The sequence below is a fragment of the Nyctereutes procyonoides genome, unplaced genomic scaffold (assembly GCF_905146905.1).
Source record: "Nyctereutes procyonoides isolate TBG_1078 unplaced genomic scaffold, NYPRO_anot_genome, whole genome shotgun sequence".
Lineage (NCBI taxonomy): Eukaryota > Metazoa > Chordata > Mammalia > Carnivora > Canidae > Nyctereutes > Nyctereutes procyonoides.
In genome coordinates, this window is record NW_026575121.1 from 32,442,629 (window position 1) to 32,466,899 (window position 24,271).

Consider the following 24,271-nt stretch of genomic DNA (forward strand, 5'->3'; position numbering starts at 1 on the left):
ATCAAGACTTATGCACTTTGAGATGATAATGTATTTTCTTGCAGAAGCAGTGTCACAAGTGGAAGACAGGTTATTACCAAGCTTATCTAACCCACGTTATAGATGATAGAAGGTATATCTGCAATAAAAACAAAAGAACAAATATTGCAATATTTATCATTCAGTGAAATTAAATATGAAATGAGCATGTTCAATGCTGGAAAAGCAGGTCAAATCAGATCAGGAGAACAAACATTGAGATGAAAGCTGAAAATTATAGAGGGAAGTTCTGGAAACTTTCATTGGCTTTGGAGGTTGACAGTATAAGCACATTACACCAAATTTCACTTCAGGATATATGGCAGTCTTTAACATCACAATAGTATTTTATCCTCATTACTTATGATAAGAAGAAACTTGCTGGCCTCTAAATAGAATAAAGAGATAAATCCTAGCAGTAGAGGCAGGAATTAGAAAGAGAAAGGGTATGGAAGATTTGTATATGTGTAAGAAAAGGAGTCATTAGGTTAATAACACATTGGTACTAAAGGTGACTTAGAACAATTTAAAGTGAGAATGGAGGGTAGGGGGGGAAGAGGCAATCTGGAGCCATCTGTGTGTGTGTATATATGTGTGTATTTATATATATGTATATATATGTGTGTGTGTATATATAAACATTTTCAGAATTCTCAACTGTGCAACACCTGAGGGCTACAAGTTTTTCTCTCTATTGCAGATTGATATAATTGATGCAAGATACAGGACAATTTTAAAAAGTTAACAACTGTTTTTAGTAAGACTATTTTATTTAAAAATTTTTCAAAATATAAAAATAATAAACATTATGGATATTTAACAAACAAAACATAATTCAACTATAAATAATAAAAATGTTGACAACCCCACATAAACATGTAATACTATAAACATTCTAAGCATACAAGAGTAGTTTTCTAGTTCAAGTTTTACCTTTTTTTTTTTCAGTTCAAGTTTTATTATCACTTTGAAAAATAAACAAACAAACAAAAAAGCTGCTACAGCTTAACCAATTACTTTCGCTCCACTCAAAGAGCAGGGAATTTTTTTCCCCATGCCGACACACATTCGTGAAATGGGATACTTATGGGCACAGGTATTAAAAACTGGAACAAATCCAGTCTCCAGACAAGAAATGACTCCTTTGGTGTTTTTAAGGTTCAACAATCCATAGAAATTGAGTAAAACTAAATCACTTATTAAAGGAAATCTTGTGCCAGATAACATGTTCTGAAATAATATCACACCCAAAACAGGTTCGGGATTCTGAGAATCAAAAGTAAACATCTATGAATGCTTTGCTGATACTTAAAAACTGTATCTTAAGAACATTCACTAAGGTGCTGGAATGAAGTCTTCTAGATGTAGAAAACAATCTACACATCAACGCAAACCTTATACAACCTAATACATCCCTTTACAACTCATCAAATGTTCTATAAATATAGAAGAATTACCCTGCCTCCTGTTCAGTAAAAGACAGATGGGAATTTGAAGCAGAGCAGGATTACACCGTATTTTGGGACTAGAAAAGTTTTCCACCTGAAATTTGGGTAAACTGAGCCATGCTGAATGTATCTTTTTTTTTTTAATTCTAGCCAGATAAGTTCGTTTTATCAAAAGGGCTAATGACAAACTGAAGAACCCTTTTTTTTTTGGAAGCTGGGCACAAATAAGTATACTGTAATTCTGTATCATATCTTTACATTATGGGGTGTTTCTAAGAGGCTGGGCTCTTTACCTGACTCACCACAGACCACTTTTATAATTATGCTGCTAGATTACAGTAAGTCACAAGTGATCATACATTAAAGCCTAGCGAAGTCTAGATAACAGGTTCAAAAATGATATTGAAAGGTTTTTTTTTTTTAGCACCAATAACTTTTTCCTAAGACACTTGAGGGGCTGCATCACTTTAAAGTATTATTTATCTTGTAAACAAGACCAAAAATATTCAGTTGATCTGTATTTTGAGCATAAATATTTATAAACTCTATTTTAAAAAAAACAAATATAGCATGACTAGAGCCGCTAATAGTGTAAAATCTAAGTATATTGAAAAATATAAAGATATATAAAAGGCTTCCATAATGCAATCATGCAGAGGTAAACCACTTCATTCAATTACACAAAAGTGATTCTGTACAGTTATCTACACACAGCTCCATGAAAATCCTATTCAGGAAAATGAAATAATGAAAATCCTCATCTTTAATTAATCAACATATAGGAATTTAAATATGTAACTGACCTACTGGCTCTCACAGAAATTTTCAAAAAGCACAATGATCTTAATGAGAATCAAATCATCTTGACTTCTGATTCTCAATGGCATGTTCAATTTTGTTTTGCTTTATCTTTTTAATTTAAAAGCAAGGGAAAGAAAAAGAAAGATGACAAAGTAAAGCTGAGGGTGCTGGTATGTGGTCCATATCCAAGAACCAATTAAATTATTAACAAGTATGGTCTCTTCAGACTATGTTCTTTGAATTTCTAACCTAGCAAGTAAATTACTAATGGGGGTGGGGGTAGAGAATCTTCTTGAAAAGAAAAATTACTGAACTAATCTGGGAAAGTATCTCTGAACTCCTTGCGGCTATATGCTAGTCTGCAAATGTGAACTAAAACAAAAGTCTAATTTTAAAAATGCCCTGGAGGCTACTAGGTCATAATTATATTAGAAGACCTTCTAAAATATATACTTTTCCCTTAAACCAAGCCTAATATTAACCAAGCTATTGTCAACTAATGTGGATCAAAATAATTTACCTTATGATTGATGTATTCATTTTTTTTTATTTTCCATAAAGACAAATGCACTGCATACTCAAGAAAAAGAAGTGTTTGCAGAATAGTCAACTTTGCACAAAAATATATGAAAATATGAATATATTAGCATGGCTGAATGAAACTAAAAAAACAAGGGTGAGTAGAATCATGTATAATTTGGACTTTTCTAATCAAGTATAACTTCCAAACTTCTCAAATGCTGCATGAGAATCTTTGAAGGAATACTCAGAAATTAATTTTCTGAAAGCTTCTTTATATGGTGCCATTACAAAAAGCGTATGGGGGGGGTGAATATTTAGGATAAGATTTAATCATACTCTTTATAAATAATTTTAAGCCATACTGCTTATAAATAAATAATATGAACATACATTTTTTAAGACAGGAAAACTATAGTCTTTAACAATGTTAGACACACAACACAATTTCCCCTTGCTTTTAAGATTGTCATTGATGTCTTGACTGCAAGTGAGGAAAATATGGAAGAACTGTGTAAATTAGACATTTAATAGATATTTCTCAATATTTATAATCCACAGATCATCCTGTATTACTCGAAAAGAAAGAAAATTATTCTCCTTGTTGGTTTTGAAGAGCTAAGAAATTAAAAAAAAAATCATTTGGGTATGTGGCCTTGGCAACAACTTCAGTTAAGTATATTTAGGAGAAACAGGCAAGTTATTATAGTGTATAAAAAAAGTATTTTAGCATCAGTTCAAAATTATTTAAGTGACTAACCTAACCCCAGAATGTATCCTAAAACCAAACCCATGCTTTTTAATCATTTTCTTCATTCTAAATTGTTCGTGGTAATGAACACAGTATCATGGCTTTTATAGATTTCCTAGACACAATTTTCAACTTGGCTGAAAGTGAACTTATATTAGGAAGCCAAGAGGTCTTTTTCTTTCTTAGTGTTTAAAAAATAAATGGCTATAAAGTAAGGGGAGAAGACATTTAAGAGCAAGGTCAGACAAAGCACACACTCAGACATACTTCTGGACTCAGATGTACCAATTAGAGAACTGCGAAAAGACAAAATGCGAATTATAGTACATGTAAACATCTATTCAAATTGATAAAGAGCAAACATAAAATGATAGGATGATATTATAACAGTCGTCTCCAGACAGGAACAGGTCTTGCTGTTGTAGTCACAAAGCTAAATTCAGGCAATGATGATCTCTCTCTGCTGGAAAAAGAGAAGACTATTAAAAAAAAACTTTGAAAATAGTAAATAAATCTAAAAACTGAATCACACCATAAAATGATCTCCAACTTTTCTAAACATTAAAAAAAAATCTATTTGAGAAAGGAATCAAAATCAAAGTTGCAGACACATTTCACAAAGAATCAGCTTTGGGTTAAATGATTTTAACAAAACCTCTCTGCTTCACGCTTCCTTAAAACATTAAGCCACAAAGATCACAGCGCTACAACAAGGCTGTGATCTACAATTTCTGCCCAGGAAATGTAGTAACTGATGAGATAGTCAATTGTTTTACAGACATGTGAGTAGGCAAAATAACTTTAAGAAATCATGAACATATTCCAAGATACTGTATATAAAAATAAAAGAACAATTTTCTTAAATTTCCCAATGATTTCAAAGTAATTGTGAGGTGTATCTGATTTCCTTAAAAACTCCATATAACCATTTCATTTTTTAATTGTACTATAGGACATAAAATTCTGTACTAAGCACAATGATTAAACAACCAAAAATAAAAAGAAACACATCAGAATGAGACAGAGCTTGGTATACAAAGGAAGACTAACTTTGGATGATGGGAAGATAAATGGATGGATGAAATAAAGTAATAAGGGAGGCAGGAAAAAGGAACAATAATATTGATATCAAAAAAAGTAAAATAAAAAATGCTTTCAATTATACTACGAAATGAATATATATTACTGATAAGCTACAAGAAAGTTATTTACCAAATTCAGAATTTTTCTAACCAAGTATGATGTTTTCATTAGAAAATAGTGAGATGGCAGTTATTTCACCAAGATTTCTTTCTTTCTTAGAACTTTTAGGTAGCTAATTTGAAAGGTAATCTCTTGTTATCTTATAGGTATATAATGATGGCGGGGGGGGGGGAGCTACTCTTCTCTAAAAGCCTGTATACATACCTTAGAGCAACTAGTCAGTTCAAAAAGTTAAGAACAAGGTAGTACCTGAGATCTAGGAAAAGGAAATTTTCTCTCTGCCTTATAAACATTATTAACATTATTCACTGATTTAAATTTTCATTTTATAGGGCTTTAGAAGAATAAAAGCCCTGAAAAGATCAGTGAACTAATTTAACTAACTAAAATTTCACGCAGGGTATTTTTGATTTAAAAGATTAAAAGAGTTTTGTGTAAGGGAAGGAAAAAAGCTTACAAATATTTCTACAAATTCTAGAAAGACTAAAACTAATTTTCTACAACTAGTTCACATTATGTAAGGGGAAGAAAAAAAAGAAAATATAGATTGATAAAGTTTGTATAACACTCTAAAACAACCATTGATATTTCAACATACCAAACAAGCAACTGTTATGCTTTCTTATGCAACCCTTAGAGCCAATGATTAGTGTTCCAAATAAGACTGGAAATACAGTCCCCATAAAACAGTTCTAGTCACAGGAAATTTCCTACAATTAAGCTCAGCCATACGAATTTCTACAGGTAATCACCTAAAACACTGAAATTTTGTCTTTATGGTAAACTACTGGTTGATATACTTGATCGTATTACAATAAAACAAGAGCTATGGAATACTCTCCCATTTCTGCAACATGATTTCATTAAATGGCTGGGCATCAATTAAATCCTAAAATTAATTTTTAAAATCTTACAATTATCCAATAACATTTAAACAACACTGCTTAAGTAGACATAAAATATTGAGTGAAAAACGTAAAATGACAACTCAACCATCCCTTGAGGTAATCCTAATCAATCTTTTAAGCCAATAATACATAATTTCTCTCAATTTTTTTCCTGTAAGTAGCAGCTACCTACATTGTTCTGGATCCTTTCTTCACTTTAAACTCAGCCAGACCTGTACTAAAGTAAAACACTTGTTGGAACAACTGTAGAATTAAAACTGTTTCAAGTTTTAGGCAGCGTATTGTAACAAGAAAGAGTTTTAGACTTTGAGTTTAGAAGCAAAAGGACAATTTATAAGTAGAAAGGGAGTCTATTGAATAGGGAAGTTTAGCTATACTTTAGAGGTTAAATGAATTTTGTGCCAGCAAATGCAAGCATTTGGAAACACTATATACAAAACTGTACCAAGACATATTAATACAGATTATCATAACCAAATCTTAGTTGTTTCCATTGATGACAAAAACAACAATGGCATCAACAGGTATGGAGAACTGGTACAGTTATATTGTTTTAGATCAAATACTAATATACCACCAAGGAAACTACAGGTGTGAATGGGAACTTGAAATCATCTAGTCCAACCCCTTTCATTTTACAGACAAGGAAACACCCCTAGATAAGTTAGGAGACTTGTCTAAGGCCAGAAAGTTAGTTGCAGAGCCGGGACCAAAAGCTAATCTCTTAACTCTTATCTGGTAAGCTCTAAGCTAGGTCATCTTTGGATATAAAAAAAAAATTAGTGGGATGGACTAGATTGGTGGCTCTTGGCATTTCTATTCTTGCACACTGACAAGAAACCAAAGGCTAGTTTACTCCTGAAACTGACTACAACATTTAATACTCCAAATTATTAATGTCTTAATTGCTGTGGAAATTTCACTAAGGCTACATGCATATGCCTCCATCAGTATTTGTAACCCCACTGTTGCAATACTTAACTGTTCAACTGTTTTAGCAAAATGGTCTCAATAACTGAGAAGACCTTCAGGAGAGATTTTGAAAAATTGATAAGAATTAACAAGGGAGGTAATTGTCACTCCATTATTGGAGATTTAAATATGCATTCACCCATTAATTCATCCAACAAACATCTGAGTGCCCACTATGAGCCAGGCTTTGTGATAATCACTAGAGATAAAAAGATGAATAAGACATGGTCCCCTTCCTAGAGGAGCTTGTAATTTAGTGGGGAAGACAGACATATAAACCAGATAAATTATATTACAACATAAGTACTGTAACAGAGATATGAACAAAGTGCTGTATTAGAAGGGAGGGTAAAGATATGAACTGGCTAATGACCAAGAAGTCTACTAATTTTGTGCAAGAACTACCACATTTACTGCAAACACAATCTCATGCTCAATCAATAATTAGGAAGGAGTAGCAATGTAGAGTCAAAGAAAAAAAAATTGGCACTGAAATCAGAATGCCTGCATTCAAATCTAGTCCTTTTACTCACTAAATGTGACTTTGGGCAAGTCACTCCATCTCTATTAGCCTAAGTTTCCTTATCTGTAAAATGGTAATTAGCAACTACTTCAAAGGGATACCTTAAGTTTTAACTCAGAACACATGAAAAGTACATGCAGAGTACTAGTATTTATAAGCATATTCATTAATTTCAAAAATCCAATAGCAATTAAATACTAAGTAATATTTATAGTTAAAATAATCTTAATGACAACAAAAATGTAATTGTGAACCTAATGAATGTCTGTAATATTTAATCCTCATTCTTTGGGACAAAAATTGAAACACACTTGTTTTCTGATTCATTCAAAGTAACCTGGCTTAAAACATTTTAATTTTAGGATATTAGAGAATTTGAGACGAGGAAACTGATAAGCTACTTATGGAGGTAATTTCAGTTACATTATAAGGGAATTTTACAATAATTTTTAAAAAATCAGGCTAAAATTTACTAATCAAATTAAAAGCCAAAAATCAGCATGGAGAGTTAACTGGCCTTTGAAAGATTTTCTTTCTTTATAATACCTGTTTGGTGTAAAGAGAAGAAACGTGAGCCTCTGCCAATTTGGCACCTTTCACGACTACTAAAAAGAAAAGAAAACAAACTTACCTAATGAATCAGAATAGCACATAGTCAACATACAAAAGACTACATAAAAATATATCATAGATCTAAGTAAAGAAGTTTTTGAATAACTATTTTGACAAAAGAAATCAATTTTGAAATTTTAAATATTAACACATGTACCAATTGCAAGCCAAAACATTCCTATGAAATAGTATTACCATCAAGAACATATATACAATTTTAACCTTAAATGTGGGAGGGGGGAAAAAAAAGAGGAACAGCAACCATTAGTTACACCACTGACAGAGGATTATGGTGTTGGAATTACAGTTTGTGACTGTGAGGACCCCAGTATGGGAAGAAAGTTATTTTTTCAATGTGACATTTAATAAAATCACTATGATCTTAGGAGGGGCAGAAACACTTGCAACTGAAATGATGAATTTTAAAAGATAAATATGTAATCTCCCACCCCCTCATTCTACAAAGAATGCATTTATTTCCTGAAACTGCTGTATCAACTTTCAATGATCATGTTCATTTGCCAGAGAAATTCACTTAAAAATCACAATACTTTGCAAATGTCAAAGATCTTTATACAAGTATAGGAAATGCACACTTAAAATATCAGACTGGAACACTTACCAAACAGTGTTTTCCTAAAGTAGTATCTATAGTACATTTCTTTATTCATACATCTTCAAATGGTCATGTTTTCTTTCATACATCCAAAATGTAATGTGATGTTTTCTTATTCACCAAATGTTAGCTCTACTTGAAGTCTGGTTCCAAACTAATAGCCTGCTTTTAAATTTTAAGACATCTGTTGAAAATTTATAGGATCAAACCAAACTGAAGTGGTATAAATTTTTCACATTGGATTGTACATTATTGTAAAGGTACCAGTAACCATTATTAATAAGTTAGTGATTATAGCTCCTTTTGTGATAACTGGGGGGAAGGGTAGATCACCATCTGGAATGGTCTATTTATTTTAATTTTTTCTTTTTTTTTTTCTTTTTTTTCTTTTTTAAAATCAAGGAACATTGTCTTGGCCTTTGTGGGTTTTTTTTTTTTTTTGTCATTGCTTTTTTTTTTTCTTTTCTTTTCAAGAGACCATTCCACTTTATTTTTAACATCTGAATGCATAAGGACTCATATGCAAAGCAGTCATACACCATTATCATTAAAACCCATATGGTAAAATACATACACAAGTCCAACAAAAGGCTAATACATAGTAAAGCCTAAGCATACTACTATGCAATATTATGAATACATAACTTGGAGACTTTAGTTAGAGTACTATGTTATCTATTCATTTTTGAAAACATTCATTAAGATTTTAAATGCAAATTCATTCCTTATTTGGAGTAAAACAAAATCCTCTAAGTTATAACAAGTATTGGTCATAAGTTTTTAGACCTATTCATTAAATTACAAAGAACCCAAAGAATTCCGTAATGTTCAGTAGAAGTATGTAATAAAAACATTGCATATGTTTCTAGTGTGATGTCTTTAGCAATTGTTTACTGAAATAAAATGCAAACATCAATCTTTCAAAATACAGGATCAGAAGGTAGTTTTCTTCTCTTTTGTCTATTTGTGAAATCCATCTTCATCACATTTACCAAAAAATTGTTTTTACAAATATGTAAAAGTACATTAGATAATACTAATGAAACACAGGTAGAGTTCTAGCATATGCAGATCAATGATCAGTCAAATCATCTTCTCCAAGAACGAGATTCATTGTCCTCTTCTTCTTCATCATCATCTTGAAGTAATGAGTCATCCACCAAAGACTCTTCCTGAAACTTTAGGTTAAAATGCATTTAGGAATTTACCCAAAAAAAAAAAGAAAAGAAAAAAGGTGACACTTTTAAATACTGATTTCTCTCAACAGAGTTGAAAACAAAAGGTATTTTCTACAGCTACAATATTCAAGAACAAAGAAAAGCAACCTTTATCCACTCAATGGTTTCTCTACAGTATCTATTCTATTGCTTATATCAAACAGGCACTAAAAAAAATATCAAAGAAAGCCTTTGTACATGCCATTTCTCCTGCCTCACTTGATCAAATTATGCCATCTTCTACACCTGCAAAACATTGCTCATTACCTTTAGTTTTTTTTTTTTTAAAAAAGGAAAACATCAATAAGTATTCTCTGACTTACCCTAACCCTGGACACTAAATCAATCAATACTTGTAGAAACGTCTACCAAGATTTATATATTTTTTCTGCTATATGTAACAAACATTTCTTTCATAGCATTCCTTGCTTTTCCCCATTTCCCTTCATAAAAGCTTCTCAGACTACTTTTCAAACTTTTCAAAATACCTAATACCAGGAGCTCTCCTGCTTTTCTCCCCATTCAATTCAAACTCATGGAAGGACAAAGGTATAATCTAAAATATAAAATGACAAATCATGTATATGAGTTTCAAAATACACATTTTATTCTTGCATTTGACTATGGATATGTATAACAGCCTCGAATGCTCTTCAAACAAATGAAGTGCCATTATGAAAATCTAACAAAGGTAAAACATGGAATCATTGTTTCCCCACCTTACCTTTATTTATTAACTTCCTCAATTTTTTCCTATAGCTTATTTCATGATCAAACAAAATAGAGTTGCTTATTTTTAGGTTTATGATTTCAAAGGGCTCTCCCACTTCACTGTTTTTTATGTTCACACCTACTGGCCATCATACTAACTGCTGTACCCAAGTAAAATGGACTGTTCCATATCTAATTCCTCTTCCACATCTAAAATGCCTCTCTCAACTCTATTCCCAGTCCAGCTTTTGGTTATGGAAAGCTTTTTGATCACTTAGGCTTCAGCTATGCTTGTCACCACCTTCTTCAAGATTCTTCTGAACAGAAATAATCACTCCTTCCCCTGGGTTCCCACAGCATATTGTTCAAATCTTTATTGAGCCTTTCATTATAATTAGTTTCTTATGTGTCTGTCACCACCCCCCTTTCCAGATTATAAGCTCCTTGATGATAGGGACCGTGTCTTATTCATTTTTGTGCCTATCACAGTATCTACCATATAGCAGGCATTCACTCTAATGAACTAAAACAATATGAATTAAAATAAAGGAAACCTGAAATGTTAATAAAACAACTGAGTAGGATATATACTCTAAAACTTAAAATATTACAAGATTTCCTGTGGATAAAAATCTAAACAATAATTATTGATTTCTAAGAGTAAATGAAAACTGAGTGTGTATATATATTTATGTATATATATATGATTTTCTTTCTTTCCTTTTTGGATTAGCAATCCATAGTTCTCATTAATCCAGAAAATTTAAAGTTGTCTGCATTTATCTGACATTCCCTTCCTGGAATATGGCTCAGGAATAAAAGTTTTATGTTAAAATCACAGCCATAAAATCACATCTCATATAAGAAAATGAGCACTTAGGGCCAAAACAAATTAAAAAAAAAAAAACATACTTCCTCTTCATCAGGTTCAACTTCTTCTGTTTCAACAGCTGAAATATTAGTTATTGGTTTATTCCATGCCAGTTTTAGATCCTGCCCTTTGAAACGAGCTCCATGAACTGCAGCCTAAAACAATTAAGAACATTAGAATGTTGAACATTAATAATTTCTGAAGAAAACAGCGAAATGTTATAGCACCTAATATTTAAATTAAAACAAAAGCAAAGATACCTATCCATTTACTTTGCAGTTATTTATTTCTTCACTTACTATTAAAGTAAGTAAGTTCTTGCTTTTTAAGTTCTTGCAAATTTATTTCAGGTAATTTACAACATAAAAATCTTTAAAGTTTAAAAAAAATTCTACAACCCAATCATTTATTTTTTAAAAAAATTCATAAAGTTCAGGTTATATAATGTAAAAAAAAAATCATAATCCATGATGTCCCATTCTGAAGAGAGAACCATTATCTTTGGAAGAGTTTGGGGAAAAAAATCCTGCAACACACTAAATAAAGTTCTATGCACATACTAAAAGGGTTCGTGTGTATACATATGTAGGATATGTACATGGGAACATACTTTACTGATCTTACACTTTTTTTTTCTATTATTAATCCAATTATTTCACAGATCCGTTCCATAGCCATACCAACAGACTTTTCACTTTTCTTGAATGGCTCTCTCTATGTGTATACACACACACACACACACACACACACACACACAAACACACACACACACACACAAATTAATTTCTTAAATGGAACTTTGTCCTGTTTGGCAAAATATTCTTTTTTCAATTTTTTTCAATGCATGTTTTTACTGAAGGGAAAGGTGTTTGTTCTTTTTGTCATAACTAAATTTTTGTCATAAATAAGTACTATAATTTATCAGTGTTTATCTTTATGGTTTCCAGGTTGTGCCAAACCTTTAAAAAGCCTTCTTTACACTAAGATTATTTTCAGGAATTCCATATATATCTTTGATACCAAAAATAAACACACAATGTATTATTTTTTCCTGAAAGTCAGTTGTCCTAATATTATTTACAGATTACTCAGTAAATTTAAATTCCCTGATTTAAATAAAACATCTTCTTATAATCCTCTATAATTCTTTTAGATACTTAAGTCGTTTTCTGGACTCTAGTTCTATTAGCTGTTTATCCATACCATTACTGTATTACTTCTTTATTTCATAATGAATTTGATATCACTCTTTATCCTTTTCAGAATATTCTTAGTTATTATTTTGTCCTTATAACCTCCGGAATTTTTGGCCAAGTCTAGTACCATACTGTCTTACTATTGCTTAATAAGATAGTATCAACTAGATCAGTGCTTTTCAATACTGTAGCAGTTGCTTCAAGAATTCTGCAATCATTTTATTAAAATGTACATTTAAAAATGAACTTTGTAGCTAATAAAATATTAGTAAAAAACATCATATTTAAATGTATTCTACAAGATGCCTATTTCAGTGAGGTGGTAGTGGTCATAAAGGTAGAAGTGAGGTAAATGTAAAAGTATACTAAATAAGAAAGGAAAGTGGAAGAAATAACTTCAGAGGAAGGTAAAATTAAATTTGCTCACCTCAGTGAAAATAGTTGATAATCTAAATGAAAAACCACCAAATACCAAAGCCATAAAAGAAAAAAAAAATAAACAAATCCTTTCTATTGAAAAGAAAAATATTTTTAAAAGATTAAAAGATTTAAAACCATTTCTTCGAAATTTATTTCCCAGAACACCCACCTGCCAAAGCTCCCTTTACCTGTGTCTCTGCCTCTCTCTCTGTCTCTGTGTCTCTCATGAATAAATAAATAAAATCTTAGGAGTACAAACTTCCAGTTAAAAAAATAAGTAAGTCACAGGGATGATAAGTATAACATAGGAAATATAATCAATAATATTGTAGTAATGTTGTATGGTGACTACACTTATCACGGTGAGCACTGAGTAACATAGATAAGTGTCAAATCATTATGCTGTACACCTGAAACTAATATAGCATAAATAAAAAATAAAAAGAACAGAAAAAAAAAGGAATAGACTTTAGATTTCAGGGATTTATCAAAGAGAAATACAATATAGTGGGAATCTGTACCAGAAGCAAAAGGTTTAAATTCAATTTTAGGAAACACTATAAATAGATTAAAGGGAACAAAACCTCTCATATTTCTATAAATACACAAAAGTTATGATAAAATCCATTTCAGATAAAAAAAACAAAAATCTCTACAGCTTTCAAAAAACAGGAATCATTTGTATTCTACCTTAATCTAAAAAGCCAGCATCATATATACTAAAAATATAAGAAATGTTTTCATTCATTTATCATTTTCATTCATTTCATGAACAAGACAACGAATGACATTTCATGAGTAAAGACACAATTTCTACTAATTATTTAACATTTTCCTAAAGGTACTAACAACAGAAAGTAAGAAGTTATAAACATTAAAGATGGAGGTAAAACTACCAATTTTTTAGTGATATGATTACCTGAAGAACCCAGGACTATCATCTTGGTAAGATGGCAGTTACATATTTAATAAAAACTGACATAGTTTTTCTACAAACAATATAAACAATCAAGAGAAAATATAATGGAAAGAAAGACCTCATTTAAAATAACTAGAAGTTAAATGGTTGGGGGGAAAAATAATATATGTATCTATATAAAGAAATTATACATGTTACATATATTTTACATTATATTACATAATGCAACATATGTATATTTTATATATATATATATACACACACACACACTCTCATAATCTATATAAAGAAAACCTTTAAATGGTCTTAGAGGATAAAAAAGGATTGGAATACAATGATGTTCTAGAGGAATATTTGTATCATAAAGATGTTGATTTATCCATAAGAATTCTATCTCTTTAGAACCTGGTAAATTTATTCTAAAGCTTATATAAAAAATAAACATAAAATATATCAGGAAAATGCAGAAAATTAATAATAATAGCTGGGCATAAGAAATCCAAACAACAGTCCTGACAAATAATATATTAAAATATATTATTATGAAGTTTACCTTAATTAAAGCAGTGAGGAAAAGGTACATGAAAAGAAAACTGATCAATGGAAGAGAGGGAGTACTGAAGATGCCCCAATAAACATGGAAAATTTTTACATACTAAAGGTATTTCACCTAAGTTTGGAAAACTTTTACTAAATGCAAGTAAGCTCTCTATTCACTCCTTATACCAAATAAAATTCATATGAATTTTCATAAAAATGTTTAAAACTAATGAGCCAATTTTCTAGTATTATAAAAATCCCTCATAATTCATTAAGAAAAAAAAAATCAATAGATTAGAATTCAGCAAGATAATAAGCAAAAGACATTAACAGCTGACAGAAACAAAGAGCATTTAAACAAATATGAAAATATTCAATTTCAACTGTAAGAGAAAAGTGTATTATAACTGAAATGAGTTGCTATTTTTACCAAAATAAAACTGATACCTTACTGTGGCTTATGTGCTCATGTACTTTATATAAATAACCATTGTGCAGAGTACACAAGTGTGTGGGGAAAAGGCACTCTCATACATCTTTGGTGGGCAAGGAGATGTGGAGATGTGGTACAATCTATATGAGAGGAATGAAGGGGGCAATTTTAAGACTATACATCAAAAATTTAGATGCACATATCTGTTCATCCAGCAATAATGTATCAAGAATAGATCTTTTAGTTATATTCACATATATATACAGAGAAATATGTACCAATAATATTTACTGCTGCACTGCAAAAGAATAAAAACAATTTAAAGTTCATCAACATGGCTGATTAAATTTGGTGCATCCATACAGGGAAAATTTCTCACTTTTCAGTTATATATGAATGTCTCAAGTACCTTATCTGGTACTTTCACTTTGAAAAACTGTGCATGTATTGATTACAGAAAATAAACAGATATTCATTCATTCATTTAGGACAACAGTTCAGAAAATAAGAACAAAGAAATATTTGGAAATAAACATTAGAAAAGGTTGATAATTATCTGTTCTTGGGAAGGCCTATCATTTACCCTGAGTTTATAATCTATTACATCTTTGGTGTTAAAATTTTCTTTATTTATGGTGATGGTACAAAACATCCGTTTTGTATTTTTTAAATATTCTTCTTTGACAAAATAAAAAATTGGCACCTCTATGTCAAACACATTAATTGTTAAATTCCTAAATTTTAATATTCTCTGAAATCCAGAAGTTTGAAAACCAATGCTTTAGCTTTTATCGTACTTGGAGAAGATAGGCTTCAACTTACTTTCCTATTCCTTTCTATAGTAGAACGTTACAAAATTTAAAGAACTTTTTTTGGCTTAAGGAAAATGTTTATGGGTTAACAACTTCTGTAATTTAATTCCAAATGTTTATCATAGTAATGAGTAATTTTTCCTTTTAGCCTATTAACTCCAATTAAAATGGTATTTACTCTGAAAAGGTAATTCTTACTAGATCTGACTTAGTCACTTCTTCAACCTCCACATACTTCAGTGTTAAAATGTTTGTCATACATTAATTCCTAATCTTTTGAAGTGACTGCTATTCAACTGGAAAACATATGCACTATATAAATATATACATCTGAGGTGGAAAAGCAATACCCAAAAAAGAGGGTATATATCAATAAATCTTCCAAGAGCAAAACTTCCAAAAATTACTTAAGAGGTAAAAGGTTTTTTATCCCTCAGCCACATAAACAAGAAGTTTTAACAAACTTTTAACCATTGGTACAATGACAACTATCTTTTAACAATACCTTTGAGAGAAAACCTGATCAAAGATCTATTTTTTAATATATCATATAGCAGATATACATACAAGTTTATAAGAAAGTTTTAAACTCTCATCAATAATTCCTTTTACTCTCAAAAAAGATCTTTAAATGAAAGAGTATCCAAAACTAGATTTAAGAAAACAAAACTCTAGGATCAGGAACTCCTATTCCATAAAACTATCACCTCCTACCTCACGAATCTTGACACTAGTTATTACAAGGCACCAGCTGAACACTTTACTGAGACTTTTCAGACCCACAGTCTTATACTGGTTACAATGCCCCAAGAGCAACTCCTACCAGATTAGGTAGGTCCCCAGTAAGGTATCATTGTGTTGTCAGGAAGTATTCACTACAAAGAGGATCAATCAACTTAGAAAGTTTTTTAAATTTTTAGACCACAATCAGCTTAAAACTTCTAAAAAGCATACCACTCTTCCATTCACACTACATTAACTATTTGGAACTCTTAACTGCATTTTTCCAAGGACATGATGGTACAACTATTTTTCTACAAGCCTGAAGAACACACAGGGCTAAAAACATTCCTATGAACCTCCCACAAGTCATACTCCATTTTCCTTTTTTTTAATCTTTTAAATCCAGATGAAAAACAATTCAAAATACAGAGTTTAAGACAACTATACCAAAAAAACCCTAAAAGCTACAGCAATATATCATGCCTTGGGCAGAAAGTTGTAGAGGCTTAGCTGGGGATTTGCTGAGCTAGGAATATGCTAGAGTTCAGCGGACTGGGACTAGGAAGGAGCAGATGAGGAATGGTTTAGAAGACCTGCCATCAGGATTATATCTCAGCTTCCACCTTATCTCTCATCACTTATTCTGCCAAAAGAGAATTTGTTCTGGGACAGCTGAGAAAAAGGGTAATGGAAAGTGGGGTGGCCCTATCCCCTGTGAAAGAGAAAAGGAGGAGAACTGCTGTGTCTCAAGACAATATAACTTAATATTCAACTTGGTGACTATCTATTCTAATTATATAATGTTATAAATAGAATTGCCTAACTGCTTTAGGACATCTTTGTGGTCATGAATTACTTCATAACGATCTGTCTACTGTCAAAGTGTAGTTAGTTGTTTAGTAATTTAAAAAAAAATTTCCTTAAGACTTAAAAGCAATATTGATAAAACATTTAAATCTGAATTTTCAATAAATTAGATTATTTCTAATACTTACTGCTTCAGCTTCTGCTCTTGTCTTGAATGTAATTACTGCATGAAGTGAAGAGTCATCAATCTGACAATCTTCAATTTCACCATATTGCTTTAAATTAAAAAGAAGTATTTCCTCCAAATAAATATTTTGAAACATCCAAAATCCTAATGGCTTTTAAAATACCAATAAATGTAACCCAGAATATATAACAATTCATGGTGGTTAACAGAAAAAAAAAATGAGTAATTCATTTTAGCACTTGATATTATAAGATAAAGAGTGGTCCTATTTACAATTCTACACTTTTTAGAATTAGGGAAACTTATATTTGAATGAACTGTTCTTTAAATAAATGAAACAATGGTCAAGACCAGGCTTCCTTATTGCCCTTCCTTCATTATTCCAATCCCAGAGTATGCTAAATTATTTTTAAAACAGAATATTTAACCCTCAGAATACTCTATGAGTTTCTGTGTCATTCCCAATTTAAAAATGGTGCAAAAAAAGATTTCAGAGGATTTAAATAATTTTCCCAAAGTAATTAAGTTAAATAGCAGGAGAATCTAGGTCTTTTAAGTTTAATATCTGAACTGACTCTGGCTTTCACTTACTACATACTCCTCTATACCACACACCCTTTACAAAACCTAAATACATTAAATTATGCTTGCTTTTGGTTTCTTGGATTTTATTTTTTCTGTATGTAGAAGCATTTTTCTACAAACCACAAGCTTTATCATATAAAATTCTAATCCTTTACATATCATTGATAATACTTTCGTACCCCAAACCAAAATAACTATAATCTCATTAAATACACACACACACACACACACACACACCCCAAAAATTTCTGTAAAGACAACGGACTCTAGCATCAATCAGATCACTTCAGCTCTGTCACTTACTAGGTGCGTGAACTTAAACAAGTTACTTAATCTCTTCCTGCTGCTGCTTCTTCACCTCTAAAGTGGGCATAATAAAGGTACCTACCTCAGAGTTGTTGAAATAATTCATAATATAATGAATTACATAAGACACTCAGAATAATACCTGCCACAAAATAAATGCTCTATAACTTTTAGCTATAATTGTATTATCAACACTACTACTGGTCCCAGGGGATAAATTAAAGAAAGCATTTCTGTTCATCACAATTTGTAACAGTCAATGGTCCTGTAATAATATAGTTTTTTTTCCTCTTGTCACATGTTCAAATCTCAGTTTGAGACAAAGAACTAAAGTTTAAGCCTGCATTATTCTTAAATGTGCATTACCATTACTAATTTTGAAAGGAGTTCAAATCTCTAGATGCATGAAAAAATCTCCACTTAGAGGCTCTGGCTATTTATAAAACGAAAACCATCCTAGTCTCACTAAAATACATTCATAACAAACTCACCTTGTTTATTTGGATTATTTTGGCATATTCTTTGCTAGTTTTCTTAGCTGTACAACTACACGCAAAATGATCATCTGAATCTCCTTTCCTTTGTGAAAGGGGTAGGGGGAGCTGGGGTGGAGAACAGGCAAGAATTGGGCTAGATTATCTCTAAGATCCCTTCTAGTTCTGATTCCTTTCTTTCTCCCTTTGAAACCATCAAGCATAGGACTTTCCAGATTCCTCATCCTTAAATATTAACCATTTTAGTTATTTCTTAAATCTCTATATATAAACCATATCTTTCAATAATTCCCTGTCCTGTTTTTACCTTTGTGACTTATTAACAGCCTATAGAATGATTGTCATTTAAATATGAATTTCCAAAAGAATCAATCATTTGTGTATTATCTATAAGCTTACTGATCCTTCAAGATCTAAGCTACAGTTTTTCTACTTCATGAAATTCTCCTCCACTATTCTTTTTCCATCATATGCTTGTGTGAAAGATACTTTTCTACTGCTGAAGTACTTACAGTTCTTAATAAATTTAGCTTGATTGTGTTATAACTTATGTTTGTAGTTTACTTTAACTACTTTGTGTTAAAACAATATATATAAAATCCTTGAAGGTAAAGAAGTAGTTATTTCCTTCATATCTCCAGAGCAATTACTATATAGTCTTGGCAAGACTGATGCTTAGTAACTAACCTTTGGGATACCACTAAGAATCACAACGTTTAAGCCGAAAAGGTCTTCGGACAAGTATAATTTCCACTCTGCATATGAGCCCAATGGATCCCAGGAGTCCAAGTTAAATAACGGGTTAGCCAGGACTAGAACCTCATTCTCCTTTCTTATAGGTCTGACTCCCTTTAATTGTAGCTTGCCACTGAGTAAAGGCAACTTCAAGATCATATTTCAAATTTTGTCTTGTTTCATTCCTAAGGTCTGCTAGACCAAGAATACATTAACAAATAAAATTCCATCTTAATTTAAACAATGTGGATGACCTAAGCAATGTGCTAAATTTTCTCTTAAAAGTATGTATCAAATGAAACTAAACTATAGGACATACCCCTCTGAAATAGCAAAATTTTAATCATTCATTTACAATATTGAAGGCCTACTAAGTGTTAATAGTAACATTTATTAAACAAAAATTTTTTTAAATAACTAGCCAAAGATAATTATAGATTAATCAAACCTTTTTATCAGATTAATGGGTTTTTATAAATTACTCATATTTTCATAACTTCTCCTTTAATTTCCATTATCCCCAACAATGATTATCAGAACTTGTTTTGTTGGACACTAAGGAAGTACCGCAAAATGAGGAAGAAGATCTTCTCTATCACTCTCTGTAAATGCAGAAATCTCCAATGCCCTGGGACGATGATCCACCACAGCATGACCAGGCACACCTCGACCTCGACCTCGACCCCTGCCTCGGCCATGAGCTGCACCTCGACCTCTTGAGTGAATTCCTCTACCCCGGCCAGATGAAAGAATCCCTCGTTTTGCAGCCTTGAAGAGAATAGACACACAAGTTAAATGTTACAATTTCTAATACAAGCCACATGCTATAATATGTCGTCAGATTAGTCAAACTTTTATACAACTTGACATCATATTCAAATACTGGCCTAACAAAGGATCTTATAATTTAAGTTAGGGTTTTAGTTTTTAAAGTAAAAGCAAATTTAGGTAGCTAATGAAATGAGAAAACAAAATAACAGTATTTTTTTTAAAAGATTTATTTATTTATTTATTCGAGAGAGAGAGAGAGAGAGAGAGAGAGGGGCAGAGACACAGGAGGAGGGAGAAGCAGGCTCCATGCCGGGAGCCCAATGCAGGACTCGATCCCGGGACTCCAGGATCGCGCCCTGGGCCAAAGGCAGGCACCAAACCGCTAAGCCACCCAGGGATCCCCAATAACAGTAATTTAAACAATGTTATGAAATTATTAAATGTGCCTTTTTCTAAGTTCCTACTTTCCAAGATATCAGACTGACTGTATCATAAAAAGACCATCAATTTTTGATTTACAAATAATAGTGTTAAAATGTCACTTTGGCAGTTTAATACTAGTAAATATACAATAAATTAATTTTTCCACTTATGACTTGCAAATAGTCTATTTGTTTGCCTGTTGACTTCAGTAGATATAATCTCAAATTCATTATTTTAGTCATGTATACAACCATTTTACAACCAATGTAGCATAGTAACTTATATTCCACAGCACTGTTTTATATGAATAGTACATCATTCCTTCATTGCACAGTTATTTACTAACAAGCACTTCCTATTTGCAACTCCTTACCTTCCTGACACTCAAATCCTAGATGGGTAAGAGACATTTAGCAACCAAGTTATTTAATTGTATCAATGAGAAGTAACTCAAAAAGTAAGGAAATGCTTTAAAGACCTGAACAGAACATTAAGGATTGGAAATGAATAAGATACTAGAAAGTTCCATGAGGATATTTTTCACTTAATTCTCTACTTAATTCCCAGCACTTACAATAGCAGCTGACAAACTAAATATTTAAGTATTTAGTATGTATTCAATGAATCAAAGAAACAAAGAACAAGCAAAGTAAGAGTGAGGGGTAGGGGCTGCAGCATGAATAAGGAATCTAGGCTAATAGAAACACAGTACTTCCAAGAGTAGAGGAAATCTAGGGCAGCTGGACCAGATGGGATAAAGAAATGAAGCTAAAGAGATAGAAAGAACCAGATCATGAAAAATTTTAAGGAACCCAATTAAGGATTTTAATTTTTATCCCAAGAGCCATGAAAATCAGTTAAAACATTTCAAACACAGAAGTAGAGTAATGCAATCAAATCAGTATTTAAAATGTTATTCTGGCTAGTTTTAAGAACAGAGTAGAAGATGAGAATGAGATGGGAAACCAGTTAGGATACTAAAATAGCTCCAACTAAAGATGGAAGCTTTGTCTACAGTGGTGGTAACATAGAGAAGTAAAGATATTTAAGATCTATGTGGAAGTAATATGTATAAAACTAACTGGATATGAATGTTGAAGGAAAGGGAGGAATCAATGAAGATTCACAGATTTCTGCTTTGAGTAACTGTGTAGATGGAATTTAGGGGCAAAGCAAATTTCAATTTCAAACAGGTTGAGTCTGAGAATGTGAGATATCCAAGTAGAAATGTCAAGCAGGCACCACTGACAAAAGCTCTTCAAATATAAATATTTGTTTTATCTCAAGACAGTTCATCTTAACATTAGTTAAAATAATAACCTAAAACCCAAATAATAAACTTCATAGGTTAAGGGTTAGCATATACAGAGGAGCATATACAGCAGTATGCTCCGAGTTAACACTGTCCTAAAATGTTCCCTGCAAAAGGGCTTCAGTCCATGGACAAATAAATTTGAGCAATACCGAATATGTCTATTTAGGGATTCACAAAACACAAACCCCTAAAGAAATCCTATGGCAAAAAGTATGTTTAATACAACCTTTCCCATATTTATTTGGCCTCACAAGCTTTTTGCACTAATATCTGTTAACAAAAAATGGAACTGGTGTGGCCAATGACACACACTGGGAAATACTGCATTACTACATATACCAACAGTACTACAAAATCATGATAGAGAAACAAAACATGGGCTAATAAAGAATATTGGTAGAACTATTTATTTACTAAAGTCTGAGCCAAAATTTTTAAAATGATAACTTGTTTTTTAAAGTGCCAACACAGGCAAGTAATCTCTAGAGTAAAGAAAACACAAATTCTATATTAATATAAAAGAAATTGGTCTTTTTCAGAACCTATTATCTTGGCCAGGACACACAGGCATCCCTATCAAGTTTCCAGAGAATGCAAAATATATGCAGGTTTAGACACCATCCTATGATTTTCTATGACAGACAAGATAGAGCCTTACGACAAGCACAGTGGCTGCTAAATGTTAATTAAGTCTTTAATACTTATATGCCAGGACCAAATTCAGATTTGTCATACATTAGAAAAAAAAATTATTAGGGTGCTAACAAATCTGGGGAAAAAAGTGTAATTCTTAGATGAAGGCAAAAGTAATAATCTAAAATGTAAAAACTTTTAATCTTGGCATCACTGATAAATGTAGACAAGTACCAACTACATTAATGACATTAAAGTCTCTATTTCAAAATGCAATCCTGATTTTTAAATATCTTTTTGCTAAATGTTACAAATGCTTATTGCAATAATTTCACCAGATTTTTCTTATATGATCATATAGCTAAATTAGAAGTTCTTTATTTTCTTTTATAAACGTCCACAGCACCATCTATAGGCAAAACTTAAGCATGTTTTTAATACAGTTCTCCACTATAGTCTGATCCTTATAGCAACTCTAATATTAGTAATATGCCTATTTATGCACAGAATAAGAATACCTGAAAAGGCCTTAATAGATTTTGGTTCCAGAGAGAAGGAGAGACTAAAATTAGAAAAGGAACTAAACTCATGAGAAGTAAAAGGACTTGGGCATATAGACAGAACTGCCGCCACCTTTCATTAAATAAAAGATTTACTCTACCAGTTCTAAAAAATTTGCTAACTTCTATATTTCCACTATGTCAGACACTATCAACAATTAAGGACCAGAATGAGGGGGATATACTTTCAAATTGACCACCATGACTACATCTGCTCGTCTTTAGAATATTGCATTGTTGTAGTGAAACATACTTCCAGCTGTAATTCTGTATACTTTCTCCTAAGTTCAGTGACTTCTTCTCCAGCCTGCATCTTCTTATATAAATCCAGTTCCGTATCAAGCAATTCTTTCTGCATCTAGAAAATGGTAATTAATAATTTAAGTGACAATAATATCACGCATTTATACATTTTTTTTTTTTAAACAAAGAACTTTTACATATTCCCATTTAATCCATACGTTCCTTCTCTATCTCCAGTCCTACCACTCTACTTCAAGCCATCAATCACTTCTGGTCTACACTACTCCCATAGCTTCCTAACTTGTTCCTACTTCCACTCATTTCCCTGTAATTCATTGTCCACACAGAAGCCAGAGTGGGATTTCTATGGACTGATATGAAGCAATTTTCAGGAAATAACTGTGAAAAGAAAAAAAGAGAAAAAAAAAAAAAGCCCCAAGATGTTAATGAGCAATATAAAAGAACAGTTTTTTGTAGGAAAGAATACATACACACACACCAAGAGGGAAGGACAATTGGGGATGGTGTGACAGGGATCAAAGACAAAAAGGTCATCTATATACACACCTTTTTATGTAATTTACTTTTGAATCATGTTAATGTTTTATTTATTCAAAAAATAAAGTCAGCAAGAATGAAAGGGAGGGGAATCCGAAACTGACTACAAATCCATCTAACAATTGGTGACATAACCACAAAAAGGGAAAAAAAAGTAGTTCCCAGGCCATAGTTCTGACTCTATATCCTTAGTTGAATATGAACCTTAGAAAGAATAGAAATAAATTCTGAATCTTTTACTTAGTTGTCAGAAGTGGTATTATTGAAGCAATTCTAGAACTATGTGGAATGTATTAAATAACTGTGCAAATGAGTATTGTATTGATGTTAGTGGGAAACAAGTTGTCATTATCGGAACAGGAGATAAGATATGGAGTAAGAGAAGGAAAAGAAGTATCCTGTGGTACTGGAGAGAATCAGAAATATCAATATAAACTCATG

At 31.6% G+C, this 24,271-nt stretch overlaps 1 protein-coding gene across 15 annotated transcripts in view; it reads right to left on the reverse strand.

Annotated features, from left to right (window-relative positions):
• Positions 1-797: 797 nt before the first annotated feature.
• The window catches only part of RBM26 (RNA binding motif protein 26), an 83,709-nt gene continuing 60,235 nt past the window's right edge, over positions 798-24,271 (reverse strand). For 10 of the 15 annotated variants that reach the window (XM_055335738.1, XM_055335737.1, XM_055335733.1 and 7 more), the window contains 7 exons: positions 23,283-23,387; positions 19,895-20,095; positions 17,209-17,295; positions 11,212-11,325; positions 8,378-9,549; positions 7,690-7,748; positions 798-4,000 (listed from right to left, as the gene is read on the reverse strand). In XM_055335738.1, coding sequence (XP_055191713.1) covers positions 9,460-9,549; positions 11,212-11,325; positions 17,209-17,295; positions 19,895-20,095; positions 23,283-23,387 — 597 coding nt within the window. In that variant the 3' untranslated portion in view covers positions 798-4,000; positions 7,690-7,748; positions 8,378-9,459. Of the gene's footprint in view, positions 4,001-7,689; positions 9,550-11,211; positions 11,326-17,208; positions 17,296-19,894; positions 20,096-23,282; positions 23,388-24,271 lie in introns of all 15 variants that reach the window. The other 5 variants (XM_055335726.1, XM_055335724.1, XM_055335727.1 and 2 more) reach the window with 5 other exon arrangements.